This window comes from Emydura macquarii, unplaced genomic scaffold (genome assembly GCF_026122565.2).
Source record: "Emydura macquarii macquarii isolate MOO-44397 ecotype Brisbane River unplaced genomic scaffold, CSIRO-AGI_Emac_v2 contig_1170, whole genome shotgun sequence".
Classification (NCBI taxonomy): Eukaryota; Metazoa; Chordata; order Testudines; family Chelidae; genus Emydura; species Emydura macquarii.
Window position 1 is genome coordinate 887,882 of NW_027131307.1, and position 23,099 is coordinate 910,980.

Below are 23,099 nucleotides of genomic sequence, written 5' to 3' on the forward strand. Positions count from 1 at the left end.
GTAACAAGAAGGATTTCTACAGGTATGTTAGCAACAAGAAGAAGGTCAGGGAAAGTGTGGGTACCTTACTGAATGGGGGATGCAACCTAGTGACAGATGATGTGGAAAAAGCTGAAGTACTCAATGTTTTTTTTGCCTTTGTCAAGGTCAGCTCCCAGATTACTGCACTGGGCTGTACAATATGGGGAGGAGGTGAACAGCCCTCAGTGGCGAAAGAACAGGTTTAGGACTATTTAGAAAAGCTGGACATACATAAGTCCACGGGGCCGGATGCAATCCATACGAGGGTGCAGAGGGAGTTGACTGATGTGATTGCAGAGCCATTGGCCATTATCTTTGAAAATTTGTGGTGATTGGGGGAGGTCCCTGACAATTGGAAAAAGGCAAATATAGTGCCCATCTTCAAAAAAGGAAAGGAGGAGGATCCAGGGAACTACAGACCACTCAGTCTCAACTCAATCCCTGGGAAAATAATGTAGCAGGTCCTCAAGGAATCCATTTTGAGCCACTTGAAAGAGAGGAAGGTGATCAAGAACAGTCAGCATGGATTCACCAAGAATAAGTTATGCCTGACCAGCCTGATTGCCTTCTATGATGAGATAACTGGCTCTATGGATGTGGGGAAAGCGGTGGACTTGATATACCTTGACTTTAGCAAAGCTTTTGGTATGGTCTCCCACAGTATTCTTGACAGCAAGTTAAAAAAGTATGGGTTGCATGAATGGACTATACGGTGGATAAAAAGCTGGCTAGATCATTGGGCTCAATTGGTAGAGATCAATGGCTTGATGTCTAGTTGGCAGCTAGTAACAAGCAGAGTACCCCAGGGGTTGGTCATGGTGCCAGTTTTGTTCAACGCCTTCCTAAATGACCCTTTTGTCTTCCATGCTGGCTGTGAATCGCTTCTGACTGCCAGGCGGGCTGCATGGTCCTTTTGGGGTGTGTAAGAGCTCCCAGGCATCCCATTCAGGGGGACTGACTGCAGGGAGCTCTGGCAGAGCAGGGTGCTGAACATTTCAAGGCCAGATTCAGGAGGTGGCTACACTGGTGTGAGGGGACCTGAGGGTAGAACCCGTCCAGTAGAGCCCTATCTGGCTTCTCCCCGCATGGTTCCAGACACCATCCCTGTGGGGCTCCAGCACAGGCTGCAGCAGGGAAGGGGTAGTGCGAATGGTTGTGATAAAGAGGATGGGAGGGGTGGGGCAGGGCCAGGGGCATGGTGGGGGGTGAGGCAGGAGTAAGGGGCAGGGCTAAAGGCAATGGGAAGGGATGGGGCAGGGGTAAAGAGCGATACGAAGGGGTGAGGGGTAGTGGGGAGGGGTGAGGTAAGTGGGAGAGGCGGGGCAGATCTCATGGGCAGTGGGAGGGCGTTAAGGGGGCGGGGCGGGGTAGGGGTAAGCACGACTGTATCTCATGCCCCCGTCCGTCACGCACGCGCTGCTCTCGGCGGGGCGGTGAGGTGACGGCCCAGCCCCGCCAGCGCGCATGCGCAGAGCAGCGCGGCCGGCTGGCCCCGCAGGTGAGGTGGCTCTTCGGCGCGGCCGGAGCCGTAACGGGCTCGGCCCCTGCTCCCCGGAGCTGCCATGGAGCGGAGGCGCTGCCGGGGCCTAGCCGGGGCCTGCTGCTCCTTGCTGGCAGCCATCTGCGCCCTCCGCTGTGCCGCCGCGAACCCCAGCAGCGGCCGGGTAGGTGCTGACTGAGGTGGCCTGAGGCCGGGGTCCGAGCGCTATCAAGCGGGGCTGAGGGAAAGGGGAGGGGCGCGCCCCCCCTCCCTCCACGGGTGGCGGGGAGCGGTAGCCCGGAGGTGGGGTGGGACGGACGCCCCCCTTTCTTTCCCTCCCATCCCCTCCGCGGGGGATCGGGGGAGGATGCTGGATGCTCTAGGTGGCGGGGATTGGTCCTAGGGGAGTGGTTGGATGGTTGTGTTCCCGCGGGGGGGCTGGGACAATGTGGGCTGAAACCAGGGTGGCTAATAGGCTTTGTCAACGTTTTTGAATCTGCCCTGGAAAAGTTGGTATTTCCTTCACTGGAAGAAATTGAGAAAGACTTAACGGAAAAAAGGTGACTTTACATGTGATTTTCTTTGTGCAGGTAGTGGCTCGAAGGTACTTTAGCACAGGGTGTAAGGAATTAGGGGTAATTTCTCAGCTAGTTAAGTACTACAGGTCGTTACTGCATTGATAGTTGATTGATTTACTTGGGGTTGGTCCTGCTTCGGGCAGGGGGTTGGACTAGATGATTGCCTGAGGTCCCTTTTCCAACCCTATTCTTCTATGATTCTGATACCCATTTAAAATATTTGCATTTTTCCAATTTTGTACATTCAGATGGTATGCAGGTATAGGAGAATCTTTCATAGGATAGCTAGAGAGAGGAAGTGGGTGAAGTAATATCATTTGTTGGACCAACAGTGCATGGAACAGAGGATAACTGGTTTTTCAAAACATTTTGCTAAATAGAGAGCCCTGTTTCTCAAGTGCTCAGGACCACAGTTGGGGTTAGATTTTAAGAAAAGTTCAGGACTCAATAGCTCCTGACCCTTACTCTGGGCATCTTTGAATATCTGATTGCTTATTTAGGGGATTTAGTGGGAGAAGAGCTTTTTTGCACTTTCTCTCATTCTGGCCCTGTGTGCTTGTTAGGAAGAACCTGTTCATAAAATATCCACAAGGTCACGTATTTTCCTCCTTTAAATCTGTCCTTAAAACTCACCTTTGCCAGGAAACATAAAAAAAGGAAAGAAAAAAACCCTGCTCTTTATCATGTTGCTCATACTTGTGTTTATTATTTTCTTGTGATATCCTCTTTTGTTTGTTGTATGTACCTGTGATCTTTCATCTTAGATTCAATTTTATTGTAGCTCTCTGAGTCAGGGACCATCTCTTCAGTTAATTGTTTGTGCAGTGTCTAGTGTAATAAAGACAGGATCTCTAGAGTTGCCACAACATAGCGTGGTTTTTATTATTTACTACTTAACATATCACTACTCCATTGGTTTATGGGCATGTCCCCCTTCTGTCCTTTCCTTTATGGATGTTTCTCCTCTCTGTTTTCATTGTGTTCCCTCAGTTACAGATTAGGAGCTCTTTCTTCCCTGCCCCCTGTTATGGTCTGTGAGCATTTTTCCAGGTTACTTCTCCTATCTAGTCTATCTACCATTGTTTGTTGTAGTCTGTGGGCACTCTTCATGATTTGGGGGAAACTCGGAAAGCACTTGCATCCAGGTTGGATTGATTTAAATCTAAGTGATTTAAAGAAAATCATTGATTTAAATCAAATTTCCCACTGATACTTCTTCACATATTTCTTAAACAGTAGTGGAAATCTGATCACTAAAACATGTTCATTTACAACTCAATACAGCATTTTACAACATCTAGGAGGGTATACTTTGTGTAATTTTTAGACAACTTGATTTTTATTAATTTAGGAAATAGTACATAATACTCATTACCTGTGTCAAGCTGCAGATGCAGCAGCAGTACATTAGGAATGGTAAGGACTAAATCACACACACAAACATGTGGCACTTATATTTTATTAAACTAAGTCTTAAATATTACATAAATGTTTCACATTTGCAATTGCAGCAGTATCCCTGAGTTGCTGGCTGATGGCTGTCCTTAAACTCTTCTTTTTTTTTTTTTAATTTTCAAATTTTATTAACTCTTAATAGACAAGCCATCCCAACACTAGACGTCCTTAAAACTTCTACAACTAGCTCTCATCTTCCCCACTCCCACTGTCATTTTTATTAATAGACTGAAACAGAAATACGAGTTTTCCTGCTTTTTCAACTCCCAGTTGATTTCTTAGCTTTGAGTGAATAATACCAAACGGTGAAAATATTCTCTTTGTTGTCTGCTGTGAAAAGTTGGCTTAGCAACTGAAGGAACTCTGTTTCAAGGTGCCTGACTAATGATTTCCAGCAATTCAGGGGAATGACTTTGTTCAAAATATCATCAGTAAACATGTACTGTTTAAATGATTCTGCTCCAGCCCTAAAATTTAATATGACTGGCATAAGTGAGGAGTCATTTTGAGATGCCCATGCCATGGCAGCATTATCTTCTTCAAAAGTTAGGCATTTACCTTTATATCTGAGGTCAAGACTGTTCGCAAGAAAATGAGGTGTAGTTAGTGCTTGATCCATTCGCTTCTTTATTGCCTGTAGTTTAACTTTCTGGTGAGGTACTTCTTTCTTCAATGTCTCTTGAAGCACCTTCCAAATTTCGACAGCATCAGCAATACAGCAACAATTTCTCTGAAGTTTGTTTAAGGCTATGTAGGCTTCAGAATACTGAGCATATCCTTTACATTTCTCTTTAATCCAATGTTAGATACTTTAGATGAGATACTTCCATCTCTTTTATCATGGAATAGGCCAATTCTTAATAAATTGTTCAAAACAATCAACCATAGAATTCCATCAAACGTCTTGAGGGAGAATTAGTTTGGATCCTCCTGCTCTCTTTGGTGAAGCTGAAGCAAAATGGTTGTTACGGAAGTATTTTGTGACTTCAGCAACATTTTCTTTTATTCCTGGAGAAGATGTACTTAAGTCTTTGGCTAAAAGATGCATTAAAAGGGCACTGCAGCCATATGTTATTAAGGAGCATCCTTCCATTTCTTCTTCTAAGTATCTTCTCATCTTTGTCATGTTTGCAGCATTGAGTGAATAATACCAAATGATGAAAATATTCTCTCTGTGCCTTTAAGACAGTGTCTTAACTAACTCCTCTGCCTTGCTTGGCCCAGCTCCACCACCACATAAGCACAGAATAATAATAATCCTATCCAGCCTGTGTCTTTCTTTGCACATGTGACTTTAGTCTGCTGAGAAACAGACACTGAAAGCCCAGAACTTTCAAGAAGCAAGAGCTGGTAGTTAGGCAGGACAGACTAGAGCCATTAATTCATTTTTATGAGACTATAAGTGTAGGTTTAGCATGTCTGTGATGAGAATTAATTGTAACTGTTATTTTTTTAAATGAGAGAGAAATGTAGTATTATTGGTTTTAAAAAAATCCTTGATTTTTATCCACCCTGCTTGCATCACAGGAGATATTTGGTTTTTAATGGCACAATATTGGTTAGGTGTACTTGTTGTAATAGCATTGCAGGCCTGTGTACAGAGAGGGGTGCTGGAGTAGAAATCTGGGTCTGATGTGCTTTTTAAATCATGCTTTTAAACCTATATAGAATTGAATATGATAGGGTTGGGCAAGAACCTTCTCTGTGTTTTGGGGCTTGGTTAGTGTGTAGTGGGGGAAGATGGATATCCCTGATCTGTGCTATTTGTTGCGGGGAAGGAGAATGCATATCTGGGGCTGGAGCTTGCAGCAGCAGGGAATAAGGCATCGACTCCTGCGTTGAGGTGGATGCTGGTGTTGGGGTAGGTTGTAGGATTATAAAATGACTCATGTTGAGGGATATGTGATGCATGGTGCATATGCCTCTGTATTTGTATGGGGAGAATGAGGCAGTACAGGATGGGGGAAATTGCATGCTGCTACACTATTGGAAAAAGGATTGATGTGGGATGGGAGAGGCCTGCTGGGTATTGAGCACAGGATATGGGAAACCAGGGTTCCTGGTTGGCACGGGTTGGAGGAGGCAAGGATGCTGCTATGTTATGATTTTTAAGCTTGGAGGGAGACAATCGTGGGCAGTGTCATAGATCGTGGAGCAGGGTGTGATCCCTGTATTACTGAAAAATTGAAGGGAGTCCTTGGGTCATGAGCATGGTTGCCAGTAGTTCAAGGGTTTAGGGAGCCTGGGGGAGTGTGTTAGATTATGGTGGGTAGAGAGTTCAGGATGGGTTGCTTGTCTGACTTGGGTTGGGTGATATAGTGTTATCTGGGTTGGCACAATGTAAGCTGGGGGCTTCTGGGACCTATGTAGTCTGGGAAATGCTTAGGGGCCCCTCACTGGGGTGGTTCAGGAGGGACTGAATCTCTGCAGAGGGGATTGGGGCCAGGGTGCTCTTCCATCATCAGGGCAAGGTCAGTGCTGTGTTGGGTAAGCTGAGGACATTTCACTAATGGGGTTGAGTTGGTGAGGTTTAATTCAGAGAGAGACAATGAAGAGACTAGGGACTGATTCAGTATGTGGGTTAAATATAGCAGGGAGGTTCCATTCTTGCAGGAGACAGGTGAGATATCTACTTTCTGATAGGTAGGACAGGAAAGGCTTCAGGGCTCCTCAAATTTGCACTCTGCTTCTCTGGCCTCTAGGAAGCAGAGAAGAGCCATACTGAAGTGTACTCTAGCCAGGCACTGACTCGGGGGCTAGGAGCAGTGCAGAATGTTAGAGCCTTTATCCCTTCTCTACAACAACCTGGGAAGTCCTCTGCATACAGAATAATCTCAGTACAGAGAGTGTTTCTGTTGCATGAAAGGTTCTTTGTATAAGTGAGCATTGGGGCCTATAAAAGTTTAATATCCTCCTTAGTTTTAGTTGGAATAGAAAGTATATTGTCATTAGAAGATCTGTCATCAACTCTGTTCCAAATACAGAACAGAAATATTTTTTTAACACGTGTCTTTTCTGCATCATTGTCAGTTGTTTTATCTATACCACTTTTAGGACTCGTTTTAAATACATCAGGAACAAAAAAATTCTCCTTTACCTCTGTTGGCCATAGACACCTAATTGAAATCTTTAGCAGGCCATATCAATTTCCTACATTTCTTAACTTGTAATTTATAGTCATTTTCACCCGCCTCCCCTTTTTTCCATTTGTTATCTAAGCCTACAGCTTTCATGTTCTGTCTTAACCAAGATGTTTTTTAACTGAAGTAAAAAAAAGGTCATGATTGATAAATGTTGATAAATGTAAAGTGTAATGCACATTGGAAACTATAATCCCAACTGAACATATAAAATGATGGGGGTCTAAGTTAGCCATTACTACTCATGAAAGAGATCTTGGAATTAATGTGGATAGTTCTCCGAAAACATCCACTCAATGTGCAGCGGCAGTCAAAGAAGTTAACAGAATATTGGGAATCATTAGGAAAGGGATAGATAATAAGACAGAAAATAGCATATTGCCTCTGTATAAATCCATGGTATGCCCATACCTTGAATACTGCATGTAGATCTGGTTGCCCCATCTCAAAAATAGATGTATTGGAATTGGAAAAGGTACAGAAAAGGGCAAAAAAATTATTAGGATTGTGGAACAGCTTCCATATGAGGAGAGATTAATACAAATGGGACTTTTCATCTTGGAGAAGAGACGACTAAGGGGGAATGTGATAGAGGTCTACAAAATCATGACTGGTGTGGAGAAAGTAAATAAGGAAGTGTTATATACTCCTTCTCAAACATAAAAACTAGAAGTCACCAAATGAAATTAATAGGCAGCAGGTTTAAAACAAACAAAAGGAAGTACTTCTTCACACAATGCATAGTCAACCTGTGGAACTTTGCCAGAGGGTATTGTTAAAGCCAAGACTATAACGGGTTCAAAAAAGAGCTAGATAAGTTCATGGAGGGTAGGTCCATCAATGGCTATTAGCCAGGATGGTCAGGGATGCAAAACCATGTTCTGAAATGTCCCTAGCCTCTGTTTGCCAGAAGCTGGGATTGAACAATAGGGGATGGATCTCTGGATGATTACCTGCTGTAATCATGATGAAGCACCTGCACTGACCACTGTTGGAAGACAAGATAGTGGGCTAGATGGATCATTGGTCTGATCCAGTATGGCTGTTCTTGTTATTGAGAAACAGTGACTCTATGAACGTCCTTTCAGTTCTAAGTTTGCTGGCAGAAGCAGAAGTCCGGAGTCCAGCAACAGGCAATACGACAAGTTTATTGGGATCTTTTCAAGCAAGTATCCATTAGGACCACCAGTCCTTTACACCAATAAATCTTCCCCCCTACTTCCTGTTTTACATCAGTTTTTATAATGTATCTTAACCAATCATTTCTTTAACAGTATTACAAGATGATTCTTTAACCAATCCTAGTATACTGTAACGTAATTCTTTAACCAATCATATCCCACCACCTTAACTGATCACACTTGTTTATGCAATAGACAGAAACAATCAAAGAACCAGACAGAAATCATTCAAATAGAGAATTGGGTAACATAAAGACAAAACAATAAGGAATGTAGATTTTACAACCACAACTGTTGATAAGTAATTCTTTTGCCAGACAGAATGCTATCAAACCAAGTTTTCTTTAACCATTCTAGGATCTTTTCTTTATCTGGAGGTGTTAGACTGGATCACCATCTTAACAGCCTGGTATTGGATGTTATGTTGGAATGTGCATATGTGACTGCACACTTCCCAGCTTATGGCCACCACTCCTGCGTCTGAGCCAAAGTATAAGGCCTCTGACAGTCTGAGGCGAGAAGGCCTGTGGTTTTGATTCTTTGTTTTGTACCCCTATAACCAGCTAAATGATAAGGATATACTTACAAAACATGGGCCTTTACAGGCAGGCCTGATTCTGTATACTAACAATCAGTCCTGCATTAAGTGCAAAGAACAATGCATGTTCAGCTAAGTAATTGCTACCAATGGCTCTATAGTAAACAAGGACATGCTAACAAGTCACTTGTGTGCTGAGGAACTAAATATGCAACAAATATTATTCATAATGAATAATTCACCATCACTAATGATAGGTTTGCATAATGCCTACCTTCAAAATAGTTGATTTTAACCGGTGCGGTTAACCCCCTACTCTGACACATTCACTACAGTCGGCCAAAACAAGAGAAATGAAGAGGAAAAGACAATGAATTTCTACAGTTCAGTGATCACACAAAAATGTACTTCAAGAAAAAGAGTGATTTTTGTGTATATAAACTTCAAAACTGACTACATTATAATTAATGCCATCTATTTCTCATATTTTTCAGAGCTGGTTAAAAGCATACGGCTATTTGCTTCCCTCTGAAAGCCGAATGTCTGCCCTGCACTCAGGAAAAGCTATGCAGTCTGCAGTTGCCACTATGCAACAATTTTATGGAATCCCAGTAACAGGAGTGTTGGATCAGACAACTATTGAGTAAGATTTACAAATGTTATTTTGTGTTTATCTTCTAGACACATCTTAATATAACATTCTCTGTGCCAAAATTCTCTCTGATTAAATAGTTATATGTGACAGATCCTTGCTTGAAATCGGATCCCCAAGGAATCTAGAAAAATCTAGAATCTTTCTATTGTAAATAGTTCTGTTTGCAAGTAGAGAAAATCTCTAAGTCCCGAGGAGAAATGGGAAGGCAGAAACCAATGGCAGAGTGTGTTTTGCATGGTTGTGCTTTTTCTCTTGTTATAGACCTTTGTCCTGGATTAATAGGTTTTTACCTTAGGGAAATGTATTGCTGGATTTCTCTTGGAGCTAAGAGAAGTCACAATGCTTGCTGCTAGCAATGAGACTCCATTTTGAGTCAGGTGGAGTGTTCTCATTCACCTATTGGGAGAGAGGGGGGAGCTAAGGAACTCTAAAAACTATTTCAGGTCTGAGATTAAATTTGCCTCAGTTTTGGAGTTTAATCTATGAAGAAGCCTGCTCCAGCCTTCATGGATTTACACTCGCTTTCTGAGTTCTCACCTAGCTCAGGTTAAAGGAGCTTATTTCAGTTTGCAGAGTTGGGAGGCTAAGGGCCACAATCAGGAGCTTTTCCATCTTTTCTGGGTGAATTGATAAAGGGGTATTCCTGGTGAATCTGTTACGGGAATTTGTGTAATTTATCTTTTTGTGGGATCTTAATGTAAAAAATATACTTTTCCAGACTTGTAATGGAATCCTGAGTCTCTTCTGCTTTTTTCCCTTCACTGCACTTGAATCTGCTACAGCTCACATGTAACAAACACTGTCTGACAAATAAAAATAAACCTATCCCTTTCCAGTAGGCTTCGGAAACCACACTCTCTATCTCACTGGGAGGCAGCCATCTTACAACTACCTCCTCTCTTAATCTTGTTCACTGCCAAGCAGCAGTCTAGACGAGAGTCCTTCCTCTGTCATTGGCATATAGACCTATGCAAATTGCTGTATAAGTGCTAAAAGCATAAGTGGGAGATGCAAAAAACAGAATCTCCTCCCTACTGGTGTCACCTGGCAATAAAACTGGAGAAAACAAAGCCTTGCAAATTAAGGTGTAGATATGGAGGGTGGGTTTTGAGATAACATGAGGATAGTGGGCTTCCTGGAGAAGGTTCAGCATAAAAAAACACTGAATTTTTAAAAAGGGTGTTGTCCGATCTTTTGCACCTTCCCAAAGATCTATAATTGGATACTGAGTGTGCACTCTACTTAAGTGTTGGAAGTATATGGGAGAAGAGGTCACACCCCCAATTATAGATTTCTTGACACATCAGTGACTGTGATAGACATAAAAGCACTCTGTGACAGAGGGAAACAAAACAAAAATTAACAGAATTGTACATCACAGTATTGTGTGTAGATCTATACTGTGCTTTGTTGAGACGCTGTTCGGCAAACAAGAATCAGGACTTTTTGTCCTATGCACCTTTCCTTGTAGGTCTGTCAACTCAGCAGTGACTGCTGATGCACAGAATTTTTACCAATCAAAGGACTAAAATAAAAAGTGTCTGATATCAAGAGTCCTGTAAGAGGAAAGGAGGGAAATTGTGTAATTCAGAACTTTCTATAGATAATTGGTTTTATTTTTAGCTGTCCGGTGTGTAACAATTTATAGGAAGCCTTGAGAGATTACTTGTTGTCTTTACATAGACGCTTCAGGAAAGGATAGAAGAGTAACACAAGAAGCAAGAATGGGATAGGGGTGCCACAGAGTTGTAGCATGACTATGATTACAGTAGTACCTAGAGATCCCAGTAAAATATCAAGACTCTTGTGCTTCGTGCTGTACAGACAATTAAGAAAATTACATCTTCTTTCATCTTCACGTCTGACAGTCTTCACCATGAGGCATTCCTTGTCTCCATAGCAACTGGAGACAGACCAAATCATTGTTCTAAGTATGAGTTTAGGGCTGCCCCCCAGGAAGAGCTCTCCAGAATTCTCTGCTGCCAGACCCCTCACAGACATCAAAGGCTCCCTTTGGAGAAGAACTTTTCACAGGATTTGAAAAATGTTTTAAACTAAATTTCTCTCTGGACCTGTCTACATAGCCCACATTGCTGACTATGAGGATGTGAATTACAGGGCACACTAAACCATTGTGTTGCAACTGCCCAGTATAGACTCTGCTAGTGTGAACTGAAAGTTACCTAATTCATGTTAATGTAGTCAATTAATGACTGCATTCTGTGCCAGTAAGAGTTTTATTGGAGCCCTCTGAATCATGGGGGAAGTCAAGGATCATCCCTCTCTCCTCACCTTCTTCCTCCCCAAAGCAGCCAGGAGAAAGAGGTCCCTGCTCCCAACCAGCATGTAAGCAAGGACCATGATGAGGCAGCAGGTTGTTTGTCCTCAGTGCCAGGTCCTTCTGCAGGTCTCTGGAAATTATTGCGTCAGTTGTTTCCAACAGCAACAGCCCTGGGCCCATCCTCATTCTGTGCAGTCAGCCTCCACGCAGCAGGGAGAAGATTTAGAGTGATTCACATCTCCTCCAATGAAATCTTCCTTTTCCTCTTCCAGCTTTTAAGAGGCCCACAGAATAAAGTGGCTGATTTTTTCCTTACATGCGGGGTACAGGCCTTCACTCTGTCCTTTCAGTTTTTCTGGTAATGCTCCCATGGTGTTGCAAGATTCTCAATAAAATCATGAGAACTGGCAACTTTTGATGTGTTTTATAAAGCTCCAGCTTCTAGAATCAAGGTATTGCATGAGAATCTATCCCACATAAATATGGAGAAAAATTTGGAAAATGAAGCAAGTGCCTGCCGCCTAAAGGCTCAGAAACCAGAAAACAAAGAACAACCCCAAACTTCTTGGTAATCCAACTTCATGATTTTTGGGGCATGATTCATTTTTAAACACTTGAGGTTGGCAAAACTGTTCCAGTCCCTCAAAAGGTCTTGCCCCATTCCACAGTCCCGCACCTCAGGGGTTGGCAAAGGAGAATATTGTTGACAGAGGTAGCACAAATCTTTTTTCTCCTGTAAAATCACGCTATTCTGTTGCCCTCAAAGCTCCCCTTGAAGTCTTTAAGTCTCCTGCAATAGTCCTCTCTTAAAGAGCATCTTAAGGTTGAGACTTTGAACAAGATACTTAAGATTGTCAACTAAGGCCTGGTCTACACTGCTGCCGGCAGTCAACAGGAGATACGCAAGCTACGTAAAGTTGCTGTAAGTAAGTTGTCTTCACTGTGCTGTGTTGACCAGAGATGCTCTCTGGTCGACATTGCTGTACTCCTTTTGGGAAAGTGGTTTAATCGCATCGACTGGAGAGCACTTCCTGGATCAATTGAGCGGGTCTCTCTGACCTGCTCAATCGATCCTGCTGTATCTATCTCCAAGTCGCCAGCAGTGTAGACATACCCTAAATTTTTCAGAATTAAGTATAAATGGGGATCTAACATCGCAGACTCTTCTGCTGTTTGGCTGCATGGGTCAGGTCTATACTACTGGTGTGCTGCTGTAGTCTGTGTCTAAACTATGGATTTACCCTCACGGAAAGGATTTTTTCATTGCCATAGGCAGTTCACTTTTCCGAGTGACAGTAGTTAGGTTGACAGAAGCATTCTTTCATCGACCTAGCAGTGTCTACGCCAGGGGTTAGCTTGGCATAGCTATGGCACTCGGTGTGGGTTTTTCACACCCTGGAGTGCTGCGACTATCTTGATCTAAGTTTTAAGTGTAGACTGGACCATGGGAAAACTAAAGTATGAATTTAAACTGCTATTTAAGCCACTTATTGCAGAATAAGAGTGTCCACATTGGGAGTTATACAGGGATAACTACATCATTTTAACTATGCCAGTATAATTGTAGTGGTATAACTAGTAAAACTCTCCTATGTAGGCATGTCCTGAGTTAATAAACCAGAATTTGCTAAGTAGAAGAAAAGCGCTGTAATTTTTTCATGTTTGGTTTATGAGAATATGATGAAGTGGAATGGGAATTCCTCAGCTAAATGTCCTAACATGCTAATTCAGAAATTCTACTTGCACCTAAAAGTTTGAGGCTTGGTCTACGCTGCCGACAGATTTCAGCAGCAGTCGACAGGAGATACGCAAGCTACGTAGAGTAGCTTGCTGCTTCTTCGATTGATTGCTTATGTCCATTCCACTATAGGTGAGTGCACGCCACAATGCACGGTTTCCTGAACCTTTTTCCCCTTAGCAAATCCCATAGGACTGGCTCTGGTGCCCCCTGGAGTCCTGCATGCATGCCGTGGTATATGAGGCACTGCTGGCCCTACGGCCCCTCAGTTCCTTCTTTCTGCCCGTGACGGTTGCTGGAACTATCCTTGCTCTCTGCAAGTACCATTCCCCATTGTTTGAACTCTTTTTGTTATTTGTAGTCCTTAGTTAGTTTTAAGTAGTTGTTAAGTAGTGTTCAGTTTAGTTAGATAGAAGCCCCTGAGGGGCTTAGAGTGGCCGGGCTATGACCCGGTCACTTGGATTTAAGCTGTGTGCTTCCTGCGAGAAGGTTTGCTGAGGCTCTGCCCCAGGACCGGGCCTCAGACTTCGCCACCGTCCTGGATGAAGGAATCACGGTGGCTAGGGTGGCGTCCAGTGACGCTGCAGACTCAGCGGGTAGGGCCATGGCTTCTGCCATCGCCGCGAGACGGTGCTCATGGCTACAATCCTTGGGGCTGTCCAAGGAGGTGCAGCAGTCCATTCAGGACCTCCCCTTTGATGGGTCGGGCCTGTTTTCAGATCGGACAACTGTGAAGCTGCATGGTCTTAAGGACTCCAGGGCCAAGCTTCGCTCCCTGGGCCTGTACATGCCCCAAGCTTCCAGGCGGCAGTCATGGTCCCAGGCGCAGCAGCAAACAAGGCTTCCGCCCAGACCCTTCCAGCCCTACAGGAGCAGGGATAGAAACGGGATTTAGAAGGTGAAATCAGCCCCCTAGCTCATCCTCAGCTCCCCAGCAGGGGCCCCCCAAGGGGTCGGGCAATCGGAAAATACAATTTTGATGGTGTGGCACCACCCCCACTGCCCCCCCTGGATCCGCCCCACCCCTTCCTAGACAGATTAAGGCCCTTCTACACCGAATGGGCAAACATCACGTTGGACTGTTGGGTCCTTGGGATAGTCTTTTGGGGCTACGCCCTACAATTTACATCTATCCCCCCCATCCTTCTTCAGGGACCCCTCTCACGAGCAACTCCTCTTGCAGGAGGTTGACACACTCCTCAACAAGGGGGTAGTGGAAATGTTCCCCCAAGACAGAAAGGGGAAGGGATTCTATTTCAGGTATTTCTTCATCCCCAAGGCGAAGAGGGGTCTGAGACCCCTATCAGACCTGCGTCGTCTAAACAAATACATCAAACAACTCAGGTTTCTCATGGTCTCCCTAGCCTTCTCCCTAGCCTCCATTATCCCTTCCCTAGATCCAGGAGACTGGTATGCCACCCTTGACCTCAAGAACGCATACTTCCATGTGTCTATCCTCCTCAGCCACAGGCATTTCCTCTGTTTCACAGTTGCTGGTTCCCATTACCAATTTACAGCACTACCCTTTGGCCTCTTGTCGGCCCCCAGAGTGTTCACCAAATGCATGGCAGTAGTGGCTGCCCACCTGAGATGAAGAGGTGTGCAAATCTTCCCTTACCTGGACAACTGGTTGATCAGGGGCAGGTCCAGGTCCCATGAGCAGGACAGCATGACCCTCACTTGCTCCGTGTGCAGCAGGCTGGGACTGTTCATAAACGAGCAGAAGTCCACACTAACCCCAGTGCAGCGCATAGAATTCAGCGCATAGAATTCACCCTGGACGCTTCCAAGGCCAGAGCCTTCCTCCCTCAACCACGGTTCAAGGCGATAGCCTCTATCATCTCCCAGCTGCACTGGTGCCCCACGACAACAGCCAGGCACTGCCTACAGCTCTTAGGCCACATGGCGGCCTGCACATACATAGTGAGGCTAGCTCGCTGATGCTCAGGCTGCTTCAGGTGTGGTTGGCCTCGACATATTTGCCGAGCAGACACCCCTTGGACCAGGTGGTCACAGTTCCCCTGCCAGTCCTAGCCTCCCTAAACTGGTGGTGGACTCCCAGGGCAGTGATGAAGGGCATCCCATTCAGGGAACTGGTCCCATCGGTCACCCTAATCTCCAATGCCTCGGATGTGGGATGGGAAGCCCACATCAGTGCCAACCTAGGCACTCAGGGGCTCTGGGCAGGGGAGGAGAGGTGTCTGCACATCACTGTGAAGGAGCTCAGAGCCATTTGCCTAGCGTGCAAGGTGTTCCTCCGATTCCTGACGGGCAGGGTGGTGCAAGTGCTGACGGACAACACTGTAGCCATGTTTTATATAAAACAGGCAGGGAGGAGCGCACTCCTCAGCCCTCTGCTAGGAAGCCATCCACCTGTGGGACTTCACTGTGAGGCACGACTTCCACCTGACTGCCTCTCACCTCCCAGGAGTGAGGAATGATGAGGCAGATTGCGTCAGCAGGTCGTTTCTACCCTGCCACGACTGGTCGTTGCACCTAGAGGTCATGGCTTTGATCTTCCAGAACTGAGGTGTTCCCCAACTGGACCTATTCGCGTTGGCCTGGAACACGAAGTGCCCGAGGTTCTGCTCGCTCTGGGGTCAGGAGGCCAGATCGATATCCAACACGTTCCTCATCGACTGGACGGGAACCCTCATGTACACGTTTCCCCACATTCTGCTCCTGCCCAAAATTCTCTTGAAAATAAAGAGGGACAGGGCGGATGTGATACTCATCACCCAGGCCTGGTTGAGACAGCATTGGTTCAGCATGCTGCTGGACCTTTCGATCGCCCCGTCCATGGAGCTCCCGAGGCGGCACGATCTTCTCTCCCAGGACCATGGTCGCCTGTTGCACCCGGATCTGGACTCCCTGCACCTCACAACCTGGAGGCTTTGTGGCTGGAGGAGGGAGAGAGAGCCTGCTTGGCGCAGGTCCAACAAGTCCTGGTGGGCAGCAGGAAACCTTCAACACGTGTCGTGTATCGGGCTAAGTGGAGGCGGTTTACCTGTTGGGCTGAGTCCTGGGGTATTCCGCCAAGCCTCTCTCCTATTCAGGCGATCCTGGAGTATCTGATCCAGTTAAAGTTCCAGGGTCTGGCGCTGGCCTCGCTGAGGGTTCACCTGGCGGCCATTTCGGCCTTCCACCAGCTGCTAGAAGGGAGATCCCTGTTCTCCCATCCCATGTCAGTCAGGTTCCTCAAAGGGATGGAGAGGCTCTATCCGCAGGTCCGTGACCTGGTGCCTTCATGGGATCTCAACCTGGTCCTCTCGAGACTCATGGGGGTCCCCCTTTGAACCCATGGCTTCATGGCCTCTGCTCATGCTTTCATGGAAGGTAGCCTTCCTGGTGGCCATTACCTCAGCGAGGAGGGTCTCCAAAATTAGGGCCTTGATCTCAGAGCCCCCATGTACAGTATTTTATAATAAGGTGCAGTTGAGGCCGCATCCAGACTTCCTGCCCAAGGTGGTTTCCCAATTTCACTGTAACCAAGATTTTCTCCCCGTGATCTTTCCCAAATGCACAGTTCGGAGGAGGAGAGGAAATGGCATTCGCTGGACATGAGATGAGCCCTGGCCTACTACATCGAGTGCACAAAGCCATTCCGGAAATGGATGCAGCTCTTTGTCGCAGTGGCGGACTGGATGAAAGGCTCACCTGTTTCCACCCTGCGCATTTCCTCATAGATAACATTATGCATCAAATTCTGCTACGAGCAGGCAAGGGTGCCACTTCTGGGAACCGTCACAGCGCACTCAACCAGAGATCAAACCTTGTGTACAGCCTTCCTGGAGAGAGTGCCCCTGCAGGACGTCTGCAAAGCTGCTACCTGGTCATCAGTGCATACCTTTGCGGCTCACTACACCATCGTCCAGAAGGCGAGAGAGAATGCTGGATTTGGCAGAGACGTATTGAGGGCAGCTCACCGGTAACTCCAACCCACCACCAAAGGCATGGCTTGGAATGGACATGAGCAATCACTCGAAGAAGAAAACAAGGTTACTTACCAGTAACTGATGTTCTTTGAGATGTGTTGCTCATGTCCATTCCACAACCCACCCTCCATCCCTGCTGTCAGAGTTGGCAGAAAGAAGGGCAGTGTCTCATACCGCGGCATGCACGCAGGACTCTAGGGGGCACCAGAGCTGGCCCTACAGGATCTGTAAAGGGGAAAAAATTCCGGAGACCGTGCGTGGTGGCGTGCATTCACCTATAATGGAATGGACATGAGCAACACATCTCGAAGAACATCAGTTACTGGTAAGTAATCTTGTTATATCTCCCATCAAATTATGAACTTCTACTCTACCGCAGCATCCCCACTGTGCTGCAATGACTGGTCAACGCAGCTTTACTCTTCTTGTGGGGGTGGATTAACATTGTCAACTTCTGGGATCAATTGAGCGGGTCTCCACTGCTTCTCAGTCGATCCTGCAGAATTGATCCTGCGCTGCTGACAATGCTGCTGGCAGTGTAGACATACCCTGAAAGGGCTTCACCACACTGCTGAAGGTTGAGCCTGCTTATAGCCTCCTTAGTAACAAGCAGTATCACGGTGGATAAAATTGACGATTTTTTAAATGAAAAAGATTGGATTTTTTTAATTAAAAATGGTTTTAAATTTAAAATTAGGTTTATTCAGATTTATATGTATAAAATTAAATTTAATTATGGCAACCTATGTTGAGGCATAAACTTACTATAAACTATTAAAATCAATTTAAGTAGTATTGAGCAGTACATGTTTGCTGCCAAGTTTTAAAGAAAGGCAAGCTACTGAATTGGTAGAAGTCACTGGCTAAGCACTTAGACTTGGTTTGTTGAAGTGGTAAAGCAGCTTTTGGCTGGAGTAGGCTTTTCTGCAGGTGCAGAGGGAATATTTTCTTCATTACAGTTTATTCAGCTAGTTTAGTTCAATGAAAATTAAGAAACCAAGAGGGAGCTGAAAAGCAGGAAAGCTTGTTTTCCTCTTCCAATGCATGTATACAAACTATGTGGAAGGGTGAGATCTACTAGTTCTAAAATCTTGAAGGGACATGGTGACTAGAAACAATCAGTTCAGTTCACAACTAAAGATATTTCCTTTGATTAATAACTCAGCTTTAAAGGCAAACCATGCTTTGATGACTTTTTTCTTATGTATCCAGGACATTTAGAGAGCTCTATTTAATGAAAAAAACCCACAACAGCACAGTTTGTTTTTCTGCATTTTAAGTGAATTTGAATTTCTGCTCAAATAGCGCTTGACAAATCATAAGTTAAAAAAAATTATTTTAGTAAATAAGAAATGGATTCACCGTTCTCTAATGTAATGCTTCAAATTCTCAGTTTTGTAAGTTAAGCTGTAACTTATGCTTCGGTAAATATGTTTATCGTATATCTTCCTGGTTAGCAAAAAGAACACCAAATTTAGTGTAAAGACTGTATTTAGTTGCATATAAACATTCTTTAATGGTTACCGACCAGTGAGAATCAACCTTTCTTTAGGAAAATAACAAAAAAGTACAAATGCGAAATGTTATTTAAATTTATGATTTAAATCAAGCTTACCTGCTTGCTGATTTAAATCGGTTATTTAAATTACTTTGATTTGATCATTCCATCATGGTACTAATCAAACACTTTACAAAAGTGCAGTATTACATTTGTGCAGATACTTTATTAGCCAAATCTGTAATCTTGTCAATCAATAAAATAAGATTCTTCTTCGAGTAGTCTCCCTATGGGTGCTCCACTGTAAGTGATCTGTGCCCTTGTGCCTCTGATTGGAGGTTTTTGGGTAGCAGTGTCCGTTCATCATATGCGCTGTCCCTCCCTTGTGGTCTGCCTTGAGGCTATATAACGCTGTGCGGACAAACCCCCATCAGCTCCTTCTCGACTACCTTTTGCCCCGAATGGAGCAAGCAAGTTTCTCTTCATTCTCTACGTCATTAGCATAATTCATATTTTTTGTTGTTGTTCCCCTTTGGAATAAAAAAAAGAGATAAATAAATAAAAAAGTTTACGTTTTTCCCGTGTTGTCCCTCCCACTCCACCAGGCTCCGTCCCAGGGCCCTTTGGGCTACCAGTGGTCTGACAACCGAAGCTGCTTAACGCTGCCCTCCCTGGGCTACTTTCTCATCCCCCCCTCCATCTTAGTCCAGGGCTTTCCCCTTTTGGGGAAGTCCAAATCAAATAAATAAAGGGATTACCAGTGTCCAATGTCCACAGGTGGGATTGGGGAGGGGGGATACATCCCTTCTCTGACTATTTGTGTGGTGGGTCCTCCCTTCCCTCAGGGAGGGCCCTTTTGGTCTAGCTGTGTCAGAGGCTGTTCTCGGTGGTGGCAGATGACAGAACAAGGAGCAACGGCCGAGGGAGGGGAGGTCTGGTTGGCATTAGGAAAAAGACTCGGCTTCCCTCTGCTGCTATGGGCTGCAGGTCTGCTCTCTTCCAGCTCAGCTGCTCAAATGAGCTGTTTTTCTCTCTTTTAATTCCTCCACCAGATGGAGCATTTGCTGCAGGTATGGCAGGGTGGGGCTAGTTGAGCCCAAAATAATCCCTTAATCCCTTGTTGCCCAGTGTGGGTTTGTATACTCCATCACACAGTTGGGAAAAAAACATGGAAAAGAAGAAGAAAGAAGAACTTCCTTCTGCATGCCCCACTGCTAGAGAGTGATAGCTCTCTCACCACTCCCTGGGCATGCCTGACTCCTGTAGCTTCAAGATGTGCCTCTCCTGCAAGGAGTTGATTCCTGTAACGGAGAGACAGTCACACTGTGTCCCGTGCCTGGGAGAGTCCTACATCCTTCAAAAGTGCTCCCTCTGCCACCAGCTGAAGTTGAGGTCTTGAAAGAACCAGGAGCTGAAGTTAAAACTCCTCTTCATGGAGAGGGCACTTCAGCTGACTCTGGTGCCAGTCCTTCTATAAGAGCTTTTGACTTCCAAGGGGGTAGAATAGTGGAGAAAATCAGCAGATTACCCCCCTAAAGGCTTGAGGAAGAGGGCTTCAAGCCCCCAATTTGAGTCATCGGCCAGCCAGAGGGGTTCCACTGAGTGATCGGTCACCTCAGTACCAGTGGCGCTGAAGTGCAATACCCAGAAGCATCAGGGTGCCCTTGCTATGGGCTCAGCCACATCACCTAAACATGCCAGGGGCTCAGACTCCAAGGCACTAGTACAGCCTCTTAAGGTGAAGCTGCCTCCAAGAGAGCAGCACTGAATAAAGTATCAGTACCGGGTGTGGCAAAGCTCCCGTTTATCTGCATGTGCACAAGGTGCATAGGTACTGACAGCTTACCACCGACACTTCTCCGAGGTACCAAGTGCACCAACGGTATCATAAGAGTTCCAGTACCCTAGAGACCTCACAGTCACACAAGAACAGCAATTCCCCTGGTACTGAGCACATCCTGGTGCTCAGAATCACCCTCTGCACTAGGCCATATATTACCAGTACCCCAATCAGTGCTACCCTTACCCTGTGACAACTCTGACTGTAACCAGGAGCATACAGAATCATAGAGTTGGAAGGGACCTCAGGAGGTCATCTAATCCAACCCCCTGCTCAAAGCAGGACTAACCTCAGCTAAATAATCCCAGGGACGGCTTTGTCAAGCTGCAGCTTAAAAACCTCTAAAGATGGAGATTCCACCACCTCCCTAGACAACCCGTTCCAGTGCTTCACCACCCTCCTAGTGAAAAACTTTTTCCTGATGTCCAACCTAGACCCCCCCTCCCCCACTGCAACTTGAGACCGTTGCTCCTTGTTCTGTCATCTGCCACAACTGAGAACAGCCTAGCTCCATCCTCTCTGGAACCCCCTTTCAAGTAGTTAAAGGCTGCTGTCAAAACCCCCCTTATTCTTCTCTTCTGTAGACTAAACAAGCCTAGTTCCTTCAACCTCTCCTCATAAGTCTTGTGCTCCAGCCCCCTAATCATTTTTGTTGCCCTCTGCTGGACTCTCTCCAACTTGTCCACATCCTTCTCGTAGTGAGGGGCCCAAAACTGGACACAATACTCCAAATACGGCCTCACCAATGCCGAATAGAAGGAAATAATCACTTCCCTCGATCTGCTGGCAATGCTCCTCCTAATGCAGCCCAATATGCCATTAGCCTTCTTGGCAACCAGGGCACACTGCTGACTCATATCCAGCTTCTTATCCACTGTTACCCCTAGGTCCTTTTCTACAGAACTGTTGCCTAACTTATCACTCCCCAGTCTGTAGCTGTGCATGGGATTCTTCCATCCTAAGTGCAGGACTCTGCACTTGTCCTTGTTGAACCTCATCAGATTTCTTTTGTCCCATCCTTCAGTTTGTTTAGGTCCTTCTGTATCCTACCCTACCTTCCAGAGTATCTACCACTCCCCCTAGCTTAATATCACCTGCAAACTTGCTGAGGGCGCAATCTACCCCATCCTCCAGATCATTAATGAAGATGTTGAACAAAACCGGCCCCAGGACCGCTCCCTGGGGCACTCCGCTTATGACCGGCTGCCAGCTAGACATGGAGCCATTGATCACTACCTTTTGAGCCCTTTGCTCTAGCCAGCTCTCTATCCATTTTATAGTCCATTCATCCAACCTGTACTTCTTTAACTTGCTGATAAGAATGCTGTGAGAAACCGTATCGAAAGCTTCGCTAAAGTCAAGGTATATCACGTCCACCGCTTTCTCCACATCCACAGAAAGCGATCAGGTTGGTCAGGCATGACTTTCCCTTGGTGAATCCATGTTGACTGTTCCTGATCACCTTCCTCTCTTCCAAATACCTTAGAATGGATTCCTTGAGGACCTGCTCCATGATTTTTCTAGGGATTGAAGTGAGGCTGACCGGTCTGTAGTTCCCTGGATCCTCTTTCCTCCCTTTCTTGAAGATGGGCACTATATTTGCTTTTTTCCAGTTATCAGGGACCTCCCCCAGTTGCCAGGAGCTTTCAAAGATAATAGCCAATGGCTCTGCAATCACATCAACCAACTCCCTCAGCACCCTCGGGTGCATTGCAACTGGCCCCATGGACTTGTGTATGTCCAATCTTTCTAAATAGTCTTGGACCTATTCCTTCAGCACTGCGGGATGTTCACCTCCTTCCCATTCTGTGCCACCCAGTGCAGTAGTCTGGAAGCTGACCTTGTCTGTGAAGACAGAGCCAAAAAAGGCATTGAGTACCTCAGCTTTCTCCACATCCTCTGTCACTAGGTTGCCTCCCCCATTCTGTAAGGGGCCCACACTTTCCCTAATCTTCCTCTTGTTGGTAACATACCTGTAAAAACCCTTCTTGTTCCCTTTCACGTTCCTTGCTAGCTGCAACTCCAATTGCGCTTTGGCCTTCCTGATTTCATTCCTGCATGTTCGAGCAGTGTTTTTATAATCCTCCCTAGTCATCTGACCAAGCTTCCACTTCTTGTAAGCTTCTTTTTTGTGTTTAAGTTCACCAAAGACGACTTATAAAGATTTCATATAATTTAATAGAATCATAGGGTCAGAAGGGACCGCAAGGGTCATCTAGTCTAACCCCTGGCCAAGATGCAGGATTTGTTGTCTAAACTATCCAAGACAGATGACTATACAGCTTTTTTTTTTTTTGAAAACCTCTAGTGAAGGAGCTTCTACAACCCACCGAGGCAGTCTGTTCCATTGTCGTAATGTTCTTACTGTTACAAAGTTTTTCCTGAGACTTACTCTAAATCTGTTATGCTGCAGTTTAAACCCATTGTCTCTTGTCCTGCCCTATGTGGCAAAAGAGAACAGCTCTTCTCCATCTTTTTTGTGGCAGTCTTTCAAGTATCTGAAGACTGCCATCATATCTCCCCTTAATCTCTTTTCCAAACTAAACATACCCAGTTCCTTCAGCCTTTGCTCGTATGGCGTGCATTCTATCCCTTTGACCATCTTTGTTGGTCACCTCTGGATCCTTTTCAGTTTCTCTACATCCTTTCTATACATTGGTGACCAAGCTTGGACACAGTACTCCCGCTGAGGCCTAACCAGCACTGAATAGAGTGGTGGTTATTTCCCTGGCCTCTCACCATGGCCTGTCGTGGCAGTA

General features: G+C 45.5%; 1 protein-coding gene across 1 annotated transcript in view; it reads left to right on the plus strand.

Moving 5' to 3' along the window:
* Window positions 1-1,548: 1,548 nt before the first annotated feature.
* MMP24 (matrix metallopeptidase 24) overlaps window positions 1,549-23,099 on the plus strand; it is a 250,246-nt gene continuing 228,695 nt past the window's right edge. The window contains exons 1-2 of the mRNA XM_067546868.1: window positions 1,549-1,685; window positions 8,888-9,036. Coding sequence (XP_067402969.1) covers window positions 1,584-1,685; window positions 8,888-9,036 — 251 coding nt within the window. The 5' untranslated portion in view covers window positions 1,549-1,583. The remainder of the gene's footprint in view (window positions 1,686-8,887; window positions 9,037-23,099) is intronic.